This window comes from Suillus bovinus (genome assembly GCF_016758785.1).
Source record: "Suillus bovinus strain UH-Sbo-P2 chromosome Unknown EDB93scaffold_56, whole genome shotgun sequence".
Classification (NCBI taxonomy): Eukaryota; Fungi; Basidiomycota; class Agaricomycetes; order Boletales; family Suillaceae; genus Suillus; species Suillus bovinus.
The window spans coordinates 97,078-110,626 of record NW_024542112.1 but is presented as its reverse complement, the minus strand read 5'-3'; the positions used below and the strand labels follow the sequence as shown (position 1 = coordinate 110,626).

General features: G+C 47.5%; 5 protein-coding genes across 5 annotated transcripts; 3 read left to right on the top strand and 2 right to left on the bottom strand.

Annotated features, from left to right (window-relative positions):
• Window positions 1–69: 69 nt before the first annotated feature.
• On the top strand, window positions 70–591 carry EDB93DRAFT_1253241 (splicing factor 3B subunit 5/RDS3 complex subunit 10; the record flags this gene model as incomplete). Its single annotated transcript, XM_041453423.1, has 6 exons — window positions 70–81; window positions 124–166; window positions 213–236; window positions 297–318; window positions 370–493; window positions 544–591. The coding sequence occupies 6 exons, from the start codon at window positions 70–72 to the stop codon at window positions 589–591; spliced, it is 273 nt and encodes a 90-aa protein (XP_041304807.1).
• A 1,546-nt stretch (window positions 592–2,137) lies between these two features.
• Window positions 2,138–4,186, top strand: EDB93DRAFT_1090519 (uncharacterized protein; the record flags this gene model as incomplete). Its single annotated transcript, XM_041446278.1, has 4 exons — window positions 2,138–2,466; window positions 2,522–2,764; window positions 2,818–3,873; window positions 3,928–4,186. The coding sequence occupies 4 exons, from the start codon at window positions 2,138–2,140 to the stop codon at window positions 4,184–4,186; spliced, it is 1,887 nt and encodes a 628-aa protein (XP_041304806.1).
• Window positions 4,187–4,536: 350 nt separating this feature from the next.
• EDB93DRAFT_1106267 (uncharacterized protein) lies at window positions 4,537–6,285 on the bottom strand (the record flags this gene model as incomplete). The annotated part of the gene is made up of 14 exons (XM_041447598.1): window positions 4,537–4,803; window positions 4,899–4,910; window positions 4,955–5,205; window positions 5,258–5,398; window positions 5,492–5,508; window positions 5,558–5,586; window positions 5,687–5,715; window positions 5,762–5,775; window positions 5,823–5,851; window positions 5,897–5,935; window positions 5,990–6,004; window positions 6,065–6,084; window positions 6,137–6,169; window positions 6,228–6,285. The coding sequence occupies 14 exons, from the start codon at window positions 6,283–6,285 to the stop codon at window positions 4,537–4,539; spliced, it is 954 nt and encodes a 317-aa protein (XP_041304805.1).
• Window positions 6,286–6,853: 568 nt separating this feature from the next.
• Window positions 6,854–8,479, top strand: EDB93DRAFT_1164539 (WLM domain-containing protein). Its single transcript, XM_041450143.1, has 5 exons — window positions 6,854–7,067; window positions 7,123–7,128; window positions 7,179–7,279; window positions 7,330–7,632; window positions 7,689–8,479. Exons 1-5 carry the CDS (start codon window positions 6,896–6,898, stop codon window positions 8,271–8,273), a joined length of 1,167 nt encoding a protein of 388 aa, XP_041304804.1. The 5' UTR covers window positions 6,854–6,895; the 3' UTR covers window positions 8,274–8,479.
• A 63-nt stretch (window positions 8,480–8,542) lies between these two features.
• Window positions 8,543–13,187, bottom strand: EDB93DRAFT_1164536 (SNF2 family N-terminal domain-containing protein). Its single transcript, XM_041450142.1, has 18 exons — window positions 12,350–13,187; window positions 12,244–12,300; window positions 11,765–12,194; window positions 11,627–11,716; window positions 11,503–11,574; window positions 11,313–11,453; window positions 10,715–11,154; window positions 10,556–10,666; window positions 10,463–10,505; window positions 10,365–10,412; window positions 10,021–10,308; window positions 9,824–9,966; window positions 9,700–9,763; window positions 9,398–9,648; window positions 9,117–9,346; window positions 8,948–8,984; window positions 8,840–8,898; window positions 8,543–8,789 (listed from the first exon to the last, which is right to left on the bottom strand). The coding sequence occupies exons 1-18, from the start codon at window positions 13,089–13,091 to the stop codon at window positions 8,646–8,648; spliced, it is 3,390 nt and encodes a 1,129-aa protein (XP_041304803.1). The 5' UTR covers window positions 13,092–13,187; the 3' UTR covers window positions 8,543–8,645.
• Between the last annotated feature and the right edge of the window lie 362 nt (window positions 13,188–13,549).

The following is a 13,549-nucleotide window of genomic DNA, read 5'->3' as shown; positions in this document are numbered from 1 at the left end:
TAATTACAAAAAATAAATCAAATATCTAATTGTGAAATTACAAAAATTAATTCTTTTCTCTCAACGATCATGGTGAGTTTCGTCAGGTCCATAATCTGACTATTTTGACTGGTTTATGTACAGTCCTCTGAACTCAGGTATACTGCCAACACGCAACTGGAGCATTGTGAGCACCGTTTTCGTTCAGTGTAATCTATTTGACCTTCTTTCAGTGCACGCTCGTTACACAGGAACTGGTACGTTCCGTTTTCAAATATCTCAGTGGTTCGTTTCTGATAGTTCCTTTATCTCTTTAGGACACGCAGACTTGACGAAATAGTACGCCGGCTCTTTGGATATGTAATACCCATTCTGAGCGTGCAATGATAGTGATTGGGTCACACATCAACATAGGGATACGTTGTCTTCTATTGTAGGACACCCGTCCTTGCTTTCGTACCTAGCCCTTGCAGACGGGGAAGCTATCGGCCGAACGAAGTTCGAAATGACAGAGGTATGTCAGGCTACTCCAAGAACCTAATCATAATCTGATAAATTCATCAGCGAATGCTGCAGCCCTGTGGCCCCCCTCCCAAGAAAGACGAAGATTGAACTTTCTGCCGTACCCCTTTCGTCGTTCCTCCGCCAGGTACAGGGATCGTATTCACGGGCAGTCCTTTTTCGTTCCACGTTACCCATCATTCATCGGTGCTTACGATCTGACGACATTCAAACGTTCTTAATTTGTTAAGAGATTTGTTCATAATTACAATGTCTGCACTCGATCGGACCCCGCTGTTACGCTGTCGAGATATCCCCTTGCGTCATGAACCCTGGCATGAGTAAACTGAGCTGACCAAAAGCAAGAGAGGACCCTTTACTGTCATTGAATGTGTCAAGCGGGCATCCGGTAGGAGGAGATGGGAGCCCAGATATTTTCCGTTGTGGCTTCAAATGCCAAGCTTATCTCGGCAAGTCCTTGTTGATTGGACAGGTTGTTCGGCGTCTAGTGGTACGAGAATGACAGCCTTGAGGGATGCTCTTGGTGATGTGGCGGGTATTTCCATAGGGTATTATTGTCGACAGTCGTCACATCGGCACCAGCTGCTCAAGTTGGCAACTGATCCTAAGATCGTGGGGGATTGATTATCCTGGGGAAATGTGATTGGTGTACTATTAAGTCTTTTTCTGGTGCTACGCTTTGGTCTAAACAAGGGATCGCATGATCGCGGGGCGCAGAACGTGCCGTTACGGACGGAACGCAAGTATCCGCTAGGAGTTATTGCTGTACTGGGGCACCGCTTTGGTTGATGTGTGATAGTAAGCTTGACTACAACGTGAATTGGTGCGGTTTTACGCAGAGAGAACATGAGAAGCAGTCGTGCAGGTCGTTGTGCCCGTTGAGCTCTTGTCCTTGTTTTTCGGTGGTTTTCAATGAAAATGGCCGGCGGAAGTTAACTTGATTTAGCATCGAGAAATGACCCGATTTGGACATTAGCTTTACAGCCATTGTTCCTTAAGTGTCGGGAAATATACTAGACACCCTAACGCACGGTTTCCGGTCCAGATCTGATTCATGCACAGATAATATGATTAATCCGAGATTGATTAGCTCTTTACATTTCCCCACCATTAGCCCGCCGCGGTGCTCATTTCAACATACGACCACGACCATCCTGTCCTCCAACTACCACCACACCCAATCTGGTCCTTGCACCGTCCTTATAGACTGCGCTTGACCCTTCAACTGAATCCCCTTTGTCCTCAGCGCTTTCTGCAGTGGACAATTCTTTTCTAATAGTCCACAAAGGCCTATGCTGGCCACAATCGCTTTAACTGGCCACAATCATCGTTGTAGTATTAATTCTCCTCCGGCTAATACACCATGGCATTGGAAATCTCTTCGCAACCGTTTTCTCCCTTTCAGCCCCGTCCTCTCCACGAGTGCTCCTCGTCCGAAAGCTTAATTCTGACCCCGCGACCGTCATTCTACAACTTCTCAAACAGCTCTTACTCTCCGACAGACTTTTGCAGTCGCCCCTGCTCTTTCAGCAGTATTGACTCTGGTTACGCCAGCATCATGGGTCAACAGTCTGACGCAGATTCTATCCGAAAGCGCAGGTTTTTTGGGAAACACCTCGTCCCTTCCGACACAAACATGCTACCTTCCACCTCCATCAAGCGCACCCCGTCATGGGATTCGTCCAAGAGGGCATTTCTTCAGAGGAGAAAGAAGTCGCCAAGTGACGCCTCGGAGTCATTTTCGACGACTTCGTGTCATAGTGCGAGCACAAGCACTCTCTCAGATAAAACAGATCTATCTAGTGATGGAGACGAAGATGTCGAATTCACGCAGGGGACGCACTCCCCTGCAAAAGCATTTCAGGCTAAGAATCACTTCGCCACAAGAAGAGGCATGATTCATCATCCCTATCCTCCCCACCAAGCTCCTTACATGCAAGCCTATGACCGTACACTTCTTGACAAGTGAGTCGTCTTGCTACCATATTCCTGTGCTCCGAACTGACAACCACCATCACAGCGATCGATTCTCGGATGCTCTCTTGCAACGACTCAGTACTAATGGGACACCGTCGTTTCTCACATTCAATGGCAACCCGCCTACTACTATTCTAGATCTGGGATGCGGTGCAGGATATTGGGCCATTAGGGCTGCAAAACATTGGCCAAACGCAAGGATAATCGGTATCGACTTAATTGCTCCATCAAGCTTAAATGACGGCATTGCTACCCCATCAAATGTGGAATGGAGGCAAATGAACTTGTGAGTACGCGCGTCTTTCGCATGATCCTGCTTTACTTACCAATACTGCACAGCGTCGGGCACCGATTAGGCTTCCCAAGTGACACATTCGATCTCGTCCGGATGGCGAACCTGTCCCTGTGCATTCCCCTTGAGAGTTGGGAAGAGATTCTCACGGAAGTCATGAGAGTTTTGGCGCCCGGCGGGCGGCTAGAATTGATTGATGATCAAGCCTTATTCCCAACCGTGAAACCTGTCGAGCGCGCTTCCGCTTCATCGGCCGCCCGCAGCGTTTCTCCTTCCCGCTGTCATTCGTACATTGACTTTGATGACAGCGACTCCGATAACTCCGATGACGAAGCCGATGACGACTTCAAGAGCACACGGAGCACCCTATCTGAGGATGAGGAAGAATCCCTCCCATACGATGCTGTGTCAGAATGGACGAGAAATGAATCCAATGCGAAAGATCTCGAAGGTCTGTTTATTGATATGCTCTGGAGCAAGTACAAGATCCGCACGGACCAACGAAGAAACTTAGAGAAAGTTCTGGATCATGTTTTCGGACGATACAACGCCCAGAGAGTCGCGGCGATGACTCTCGCCATTGCACCTCCAGTGCCCAATTCAGACTCTGGCTCTGGCTCAGATCCTGATCAAGCGTCGGTGTCGAGCACAGACAGCAAGAGCCTGAAGAAGAAAAAGGGGAAAGTCTTCAAGCAGTGGATTGCTGTTGAATGGGACAAGATCGAGAACAAGGGCAAGAAAGGTGACCGTTCCAGTGGAGAGAGCGTCCTTTCCCCCATACCACAAGCTATCAGTGCCAAAGCAGCAGGCCGTCTTGGTATTTCCTCTTCTGCTACTGCTTCCCCCAATCCACAATCAAACCGATGTTCGGTAATTCCCCCACCCTCTCGTCCTGCTCAATCTCCTGGGCTGGTCTTGTGGCCTAACACGTTGATTGAACTGGGGCCCTTCGAGCTCGAGATGCATGCATGCAAGCACATGCAGAGTCTGCTCGGGTGCAAAGCCGCGTTGCATGAGTACGCGCAAGAATCCTTCCGTGACGCCGACGGAAATCCCCTTTTAGATGACGCAGTGTTAGATGATCTTATCTGGGACTACGAGTGGTGAGTACTTTCAACTGAATATTTTCCTTCAAAGTCTTATGTTCCAATTTAAAGCTTTCGTCGGAAACGTTTTAACTGGCCATCAGTGACTCCTGAAATAGAAAAGTCTATCCATGATGAGCCCTCTGTCACTCCCAATCATAGACTCTCGGCCGACATCCTATCTATTCGTTCACGTCCTCGGGGAGGCTCAGACGCCAGTATGAAGCAACCCGAGACATCACGCTATTCGAAAGACGAGCTCACTTTCGTGCGCTCCATCTACGTGTACACTGCCAGCAAGACTACCGCCGACGATATCATTTTATCGTAGGAACGCCTGTACCAGACCTCATTGTTCGCATTACCTGTATACCCTTCGTCACTTTATCCGACGCTCTCAATCCGGATCTCATCTATCCTTCGCGTTCCCTCCTCCGCTTCCGTTATTGATTATTGCTATTTGCCGTATCACTGCTTTCTCCTGCATCGCCGCACTCGAACACTCACTCATTACTGTAGTATGGTCGTGTCACACATACTAGATTGCATCGTAATAGTCGGTACCTTATATTGCATCTACACCGGCTGCATGGGCTCGATCTTTTTGTACATGTACTGTATGATCAACTTTGTAGAAATTGGTCCATGATCATAGTCTATGTGGATCACAGAAATCAAATATTATAACTCCTCATAAACGATGACCTCAGTAATCTCTTCTTCGCCCTTGACCAGCTGCATCTCGTCACCTTCGGTTGACCGGTCATGGATCGTACCAATACGTGCGGTCTCTTCGCTGACCCCTGCAAAGCGTATTGACCCAGTGATCATGACCGGTTCGGAGCTCAACCGGCGAAAGCAGTGTTCCTTGAAGTTGATTACCACTCGGGTGCCGATCATGGTCTCCAGGAGCATGATGAATGGGGTAGACATACTCGCACTCAGGGCCTAAATGCATGCAGGGACCAATAAGTAACACGTCAAAAAAATGATCCAAAAATCTCACAGTGGCATTCCGCCACAGGCCTATGACAACAGCGCACTTCGCCAGGTTTCTACACAGATGGACCGATTATCAGCTGATGATTAGGAAGCGTACGAAAAAAGATGATGCTAACATGAAAAAATACAAAATGCTGTCTCGCACGAGTATACTCATGAATGAATTTATGCGGAAGGTGGAGGCACCGGGGATGGCCCTCCTCTCTCTCATATTATTGAGAGAGACTTTGATGGCCAAGGAGAAGAGCAAAGTCTCGAAGCAAAGGACGGGTATGAATAAATAGATGAAGTCCGTGTTGATCCCGGAGAAGGAGCACGAGTGCCTCCCAGGAAAAGGCTCGGTGGTGACTAATGGTGTGGAGTGAACAAGTGTGGCTCCACGTATCTTTGCAGTACGTACCGACCAATTTGTTTGTTAGACCAACGGTTTTCCAAATGATCACAACGACGGCAAGGACCTCGCTGAAAAAAGCGAAGAGCAATAACCCAAGTATCCACCTAGCCCGCCGGTACATCGCATATATTCGGAGTTGCATGATGCCTGTGCGGGTGGTGTAAATGTCAAATTGTATATGCACAGATATGATTTACACTGAGTAAGCCATGAACACAGAAGAGTACCCCAAGCTCGGACCTGGAACAGCCGAAAGCCTTGAGTATAAGTGAGATGCTGGTCATTTGGGATACGAAGTCAATGTACTTGCATCTGAAAAATGCGTGAAACCAATACTATCAGCAAGAAGTAAAAATCAAGCGCGTCATGAATCATACTCCTGTAAACAACTTTGTAAGAAAACCGCAAATCGTACGATGAGACAAATATGCTTACTTGTGTCGATGCAGCTTCAGTGAGGCATACTAGATCATGTGTGAGAGATAGCTTGCGATGTAAATTTTGACATACAATATGCACCGATGCTAAGAACATATCAGAATACTAATAAGAGCTAAACACAAGGGCTTACATCACAATGGAGTCGCCCACGTAGCGGTCCTAACCGACATGAAGACTAGAAAAATCCATACTGGTTGCACATACCAATAAATATAAGGCGGCCACTAATGAAGGCGACCTCCGCTGGATATCAATGAATACAGCACATGACAAACACCATTTTCAAGTTTGACTCACCCATATGTAGTCTATCTAAGGGTCCAGCAATGTCGTTAAGTTTTGCTCATCGAGGATTGGTCAACAGTGACTCACTTCACGAGCGAATGTTAATGCTGAACAGATGATAACTGAGTGAGTGGTCATAAGACTCGATGGATTGCGTACCATGATCATACAAGACGGCGACAGCGATAGCAACTGAAGATAGCGTTTGGATTGAACGAGATGGGAAAACGGAAACATCACCGGAACTAACCTTGTGCGTATGAAATTGAATTAAGGTCATGGGTTATTGTTATTGCAGTTGAACTCATGTGTGCAATACGCTCAACTACTTTTCAGGAGTAAAAGAGCTCTAGGGCATCAGAGTCGTTTGGAGGGCGAAAATGGCGGTTTCACTGCAATGCTTATAGTTAGGTTAGTAGAAGCACACGCGTTTAAGGCAAAAGCGTCGTTTACAAAAGGAACAATATTTAGTAGCAAAACGTTGATACATGACAAAAGTTTGACAAGGACTTACGTTGACTTAGCGTCGCTTCCGAGGGCTCATCGAGGTCAGACCGTCTATAGCCGCAGAACTGCCGCTACTGGAGATTGGTATGCATCAAGTCAGGCCTGCAAAACCAGAGTGAACCAAGTATTATTTAGGAAGACTCATCAGAAGTTTTGGGCGGGGGCGAAGTACCGCTAATCGACGGCAGCCTTGCTTCCCTCAGGGTGTTTTGTCGCCCTGGTAGGGTCGCTCATAGAAACGGTTATGCACAAGCCTGTCATAACATTGTTGTAACGTGTAACATAATACTTACGATGGAGGCCTGAGGCCGTACATAATCATCATGATTACTATTTGCCTGAAGCTGACTAAGCAATATGCTTCGCAAGCTAGAACTTGAATGACGCCGCTATCCAGTCACTCCGGAATACATGTTGCAAACATTCGTGAAATCATTCACTCACTTGAAAGACCGCCCACATGCAGATCGAGCCTTGCCTATGCTTCAACGGGTAGCAACTCTAGTAAAACCTATCATGAGGAAACATGGCTGGGTCTTGCCGTTATTGTCTGAATTTTTTCCTGAAAGCCCTAATCTAGTTGGTGAGTTCCTTCCAAGCATCACCTGGGGCTTCTTCATAGGTCACCTATCATGCAGGGCTGAGTGAGCGGCAGACACATTAGCTGCTCAAGCGCTTGCTGACTCATATTTAGATGTGAACGGAGGAGAGCAGATTCTTCTGAGATTGCGCCTTCCATGGGCTCCCGACATCTTTTATGAGGAAGATCAAGTTGTTCGGGTCATGCTCCATGAAGTAAGATAGTCTTTTAACGCGTTCAAGCTACTAATAATACTTCAATATAGCTTACTCATAATGTTCATGGCCCTCACGATGAAACTTTCTACAAGTTTCTAGCTGCACTCGAGGACGAGTATGATGCACTAGTGCGCTCTGGATACGCTGGTGAAGGCTTCTTTTCTCCCGGCCACCGACTGGGCGCAGGGGTATCCCACGACCTTCCGCCAGACTTAGCTAGACTCAAAGCTCTTGAAGCTGCCGAACAGAGGCATCGCGCAAATGGTATACTCGGTTCCGGCGGTAGCAGGCTAGGTGGACGCAGAACCACTGCGCTGCAAGGCATGGATCCTCGTGAACTGGCCGCACAGGTCCTTCTTCGCGTTTTCCGTCTCCTGAAAATATACGTTAATGCTACTTTTCATAGGCTGCCGAGCGCAGAAAGCGTGATGAGATCGAATGTGGGTCGGGTGTACTTGCCCAGCGCGAAGCCGAGAGGGCGGCCAAGGAAAGCATAGAAGACATCATCGACCTTACCGATGATTCCCCTCTAGAACCGTGGTCTTGTCCTGTGTGCACACTCGACAATGAGCCAATTGTGCTACAGTGTGCAGTATGCCTCACTGTCCGTCCTTGGAACTCGCCTAGAACTGCGAGTCAATCACGTGTCGTTGCTGGACCATCGAGGCCACAGGGTAGTACTTCCGGATCAATTTCTGATACACACAAACAGCCCAGAGTCCTTGCAGTGAGGCAGCCAAGCAATGCCAAGGACCCCACGCCTCCTCGCATACCAGCCGAAACCTCAGTTGGTGGTGGGCAATGGGCTTGCACGATTTGCACGCTCATGAACGACCAACGGGTATACAAATGTGCCTTGTGTTTAACAGGGCGTCCTCAAGATCCTCTTTTGGGATGGACTTGTAAAACGTGTGGTGAGGCTGACATACCCCACCAGTTTTGGTCATGTCGATTTTGCGGCGTGGTCAAGACCGAGAGCACTTACGGCTGAAGGGTTTAGTTTTCAGGGGATTCCAGGGCTCCATTTCCCGATCTCTCACGACTGGGGTTACGAATGTAGGACTTTCACTTTGACAGTTATCCTCTCATGTATTGTTGTTTTGGGCTGTGCCCTGTGTAAATATTCTCATCGAACGATGGAGTAATAAAGTGCCTGCTCGCGACTCTGCGAGAGACGTAATTAGTTGTTTGCCAAAAGATAGTCGTGGAATAATTTTTTCTTGAATTCTTGCGTTTGGATCGTGGGCTTTGAAGCTCCTGTCGAATTCGAAGTCCATTTCATTTAACAATTAAAATTTCTCGTTCCGTGGACTAGTAGCTCGATGCCGTTCGAAGAGAAGTACTATTTATACAAGAGCTATCATTAATCACCGAATATAACTTTCAGGTTCTCGAGACTCTCCGGGTCTGCTTTACCCGATTTATCGCTCCCTCGGAACGCCTCTTTGACAATGGCGGTCTTGCGTTTTTGAATCTGGAGTATGCGGCCTTCGATGGTGTGATCGACCTCGGAGAAAGTTTAATAAATATGATGAACAGAGATCAAGACATCCTCACTATAAAGTGTTTGACATAGACAGTTTTCTCCTGGCCTATTCGGTGCACGCGATCGATGGCTGTCAGCAAAGTCAGTACGGTCAACCACAGGTGTACCCAGACGCTAACCTTGATTTTCAGTTGCTGCGTTCCACCAGCAGTCCATCTGAATAGTATTCATCAGCGTGGCACAGGGCGACAAGTTCCGAGGACTCACCATGAAAACGTGGTTGGCAATCGTCAGCTATCGTTTGAAGTAGCGTTCAGGGAATTCAAGAGGCAGATAGCTTGCGCTTACGTTCAGACCAACACCACCTGCTTTCAAACTGACAATGAGAACCTTGGGCTTTCGCTCGTTCTGCTTGAATTCTGATATGGCAGCATTGCGCTTCTTGAGATCCATTGATCCATCAAAACGATACCATGACAGACGTTCACGGTCTAAGGCCACAGAGATAAGTGAAAGGAAGGACGTAAACTGCGAGAAGACAATAGCACGGAAGTATGGGTCTTGATCTCGAAGTCGTCCTGAAAACAATTTAGCTCAGAGTGGAATAGACTATACAAAGGAGCACTTACTGAGGTTTTGTATCAGAGCATCTAGTTTCGTAGACGATCTAAAATCATTTCGGCGCAGGACGACTTCTGATTTCGACGCCCCCTCTTTTTCCTCCCCTGTGGACTCCTGGCATGGGCTATTTCGACCAGACGGCCGGAGAACCTCAATGAGGTCTTGTTCCTTGACTGGTCCTTGTGAGCACGTTGGGCATCGCGGCACTTCTCCCTTATCCGTGCACGTCGCAAGATATGATATAATGCATTCTTTACAGCTGCATTATAATATTAGCATTGGAAGATGAAACGGACAGTGGTATGCGCACCATTGATGCATACAGGGAGGGATGATGGATGGTGTCTGCATCACATCGAGGCAGATCGGGCATTCTGCGTCATTGGACATGTCAAGGTTGGCTAAAACACTCTCAGCATAAACCGCTTTCGAACCACTTGCCGAATCATGCTCTGAAATGTCATTCATCAGGGTGTCCACGTCAATCGCTCCATCTTTGGAGTGTTCAGGAACTTTAGTCTCTATCCCATCGCTAGTATCAGTGACGAGATCTGGATGAAGCACTGCTCGGCGCAGTCTTGGAAAAAAAGAGTTAATAAGTAGGATATGTTAGGTATCGAAGGCCTCTCACCTCATAATCATAGCAAGAATGTGGGTGTAGTTTTTGCCTACGAGCCCTTTCGCATTGAGTTGATCGAAGTTCCGCTTTGCCGCATTGTAAATAGAGTCGTATACTTTTTGTTCTGTAGGTGTAAAGTGCAGCGTATCGACAGTCACCTCCTTTGCAGGTAACTCGACAATGCGTTTGCCAGAGTTATCACGCATGTTCTTCTCGCGTCGGAGAAGAACGCTCTCGAGGATTACTTGCACTATTTCTATTGCCTTTGGATCGCGAGCAAGGAATGGCACAGTAATGAAGCTGGAAAATAGCGTCAGCCTTTGCAATAATGAAAATTGATAAGGGTGGACACATACGAGCGGAAGAATGAGTACGATGACCATGGTGTATACTCCAGGAATTGGCTGACAAGAAATCAGTTAAACTGTTGTATATGTACACTTGTGTCACTCACAGAAGTGAATGGAGGTCCTCGAGTTTATTGACAATGGGAGTTCCTAATCGTGATCTAGCATCTGGATTATGAAAAAAACACCAGTGTAGTTACCTGTTACTGCCCATCTACGTCTAGCGCGAAGGGCATATACAGCTCGTGCGGTCTTACTTGTCCTGGACTTGCAGTGATGAGCTTCGTCCAAAATGACTCGTAGCCACTCCACTTCATAAGTCATTAGTCGGGATATTTTCATTGATCCCTTGGACATACCTTGAAAAATAGAAGATTGACTACCGGACTTGAGGAATTTGGAGTGTTCAGAGGCAAGCACGCCATATGACGTAATAATCACGGTGATAGAGGCATCGTCCATCGAATCATCTTCTATACCACCCAAGTCCAGCCTATTCTGTCCGTGCCAGATACTGACTTTAAGGGTCCCCGGTGCACTCGATCGCTGGAGTTCCTCGTGCCACTGGGAGAGCAGTGAGGTAGGAGCAACAATCAGTGTTGCAGAAGGGCCTTTGGTAGACTTCTTCGTTTGTCTGAGAGCTTTTGACCGAAACGCATTGCCAAGTTTCAGCTGACGAATACGTGCAAGATCCTTAGATGTATCGTCAGGCAGAATAGTTTCTGGATCTCGGTTTGTATGGATGAGAGCTGATAACATAATGGTTTTTCCCATTCCCACTGAGATGAGTGAATCAGTTCTGATCACCGCACAAAGATTTCAGGGACGCACTTTCTGCGTGGTGTGCCAGATTGAAAGATCGTTATTTATGAGCAAGATGACGTCAGATGAGAACTGGACTTTACCATCACTGGCAGGACATAAGTATCTATCGATCAAAGAATGCTTGCTACCCACGCGAGGATCCCTCCTTTGAGTTTGCGTTCGGCTTTAGGAAAGTCAAGACTGAGTTCGCCAGAGTAAGGGTTGAAGTAGAACGGCTTCTCGTCTGCAGTCAGATCGATTATACCATCTTGAGGTTCGGCAGGAAAAGCATACCTATAAGAACGGTTGATCGCTGTTCCTATAGCATAGTTGGGTGACTTACTCGCTCCACAGAGGGTGCATAGACATGGCTTCTCTAGCAGAGATTTCGCCTGATTCCTTGGAATGCATCCACCTTGTACGAGTCAGTATAGGAGAATCAGAAATTCGGTAATATTCTGGCCCACATAAGCGCTTGTTTCTGGTATCCCCTCAGTATTAATGTAAACGTATCAGGAGGATCCATCTCAGCCATCGATTGATCGTGCTTCTGGGCTCTAGAAAACTGTCAACATGATAGCCTGACACCACAAAATGATACCTGCTTCTTGTAGATAACATCCAACTCGTTGTCAGATAGCTCCTCGCCTTCTTCCACTTCGACTTCCTCGCCATCGCCAACAATTTCAATCTTCTTTTTCTTGGCACCGCCGGGATGTTGCGTCAGTTTCTTGTTCATACCATTAGATCCACTTCCCATGTTGCCATTATCTTGGACGTGGGCCCCCCTACAAGGGCGAAGGTTAAGAGCTTCGAAGAGAGAGAGCAGAGCAGATTTGCGTTCTCTGAGAGTTTGTTCATCTTGTGTCTCCTGTCCTTGATTGAACATCGTTGTCGGTGGCCCCTCCGCGGAAGTACTCGGTGGCTTGAATGCAGATGCACGGACATATACAGACAACGAGACTATCAAGTCCGCGCCAGAATGTAGAGTGGCTGGGCAGTCCACCACTGTACTGCCCTTGAAGTCGACAATCCCTGGACGCTGTGGTAAATGCAAGGCTAATTCGCGTGGAAGATAAAGTACCGAAGTCAAGAAGCCTTGAAACCCAAGATGAAACATGCTGTGGAAGACGGCCAAACTCTGGTTGAAATGTATGAGCACCCTTACATCATTTTCAGATGATGCTCACCGAAACCACGGTCATTCGTAAGACGAACTACGGTGTCAGCTTTCTTCATTGCTTTGAGTGGCTGCGATTTTAACATGGCACCAAGGGTGAGTTGCTTCTTCTTGCCGTTATCGGGAAGGGCTTTTTTCTTTCCTTTGCCTGAGACCGGTAGGCCAGATTTAAAATCATCAAGATCATCTCGTTCAATGTGAATGGTGTCGCCTGGTTTGATATAACCTTTGCCTCTGACAGTACTCCAGGCATTCCCAACAAGAAATGATCCAAGATATGTAGAATGAGCAAATGATCCTTGTCCCGTACGCGCCTGAACCTTGGAAGCGGGTGAGAGTCGCCTCTTCTTGGCCGGCGGTTCTTCGACAGAAGGACCTGGCGCCGGTGGAGAACTTCGCAGAGAAGGTCCCGACGACATACTACTGACGCTGGAAGCTCGAGGAACCTCTTCGAAAGAGGGTATCTCCAGGTCGCTTTCGCTGTCATTGGCATTCACGACCAAATCCGAATTAATCGTGATTGGCCTTGGAGTTTGAAAACGTGGAATATCTTCATCGTCACTATCAGCAAAGAACAGACGTTTCTCGTGTGGGGAGTGAGGCGGACCCGATGGCGGAACTAGTTGGTGAGACGCTGGCTGCACTGATTCGCTATGAATCTGAGCCGTCACGGTCGTGGAATTCACGTCGTCTTCCTCATCTTCAGAATCTGCGAAAAAAAGACCATCACGAGGTCGAAAGTCCTGGGTCATGAAAATTCCTTTATGTAGGAAACGAGAGACGGCACCACTCAGGGATGATAGATTCGGCGCCAACGCGAGTCAAATGAGACGCGTCCGAGTTGTTTGGCCATGTTACCGCAAGTAGAATTGGTGGCTGGAACGAATTGTAAATTCTTCCTAATAGCGCTCTTGCCTCATCTATTTTGACCCGCTGTTGTCCTGGAGAGCTGAACTGCCGTGTTTCGCGATGAGACAGACCTGTTCTCACTCCATCCATTCATGTAAACACCTCGTAACCCTTGTGTATTCACAGCTGAACTCAGCCACATGGGAGCGTCTCTCTACTTCTCAAAGTGTATATTCTCGAGACGCTGGAGAAATCAGAGGCAGAGTCCTTTGTTCATCGGATTAGGATAATTTCAATTTCGCTCCTTACCTCGACGTCCATGTCAAGTTGGCTACAGATCCAAACTCTGGTATTATGGGAC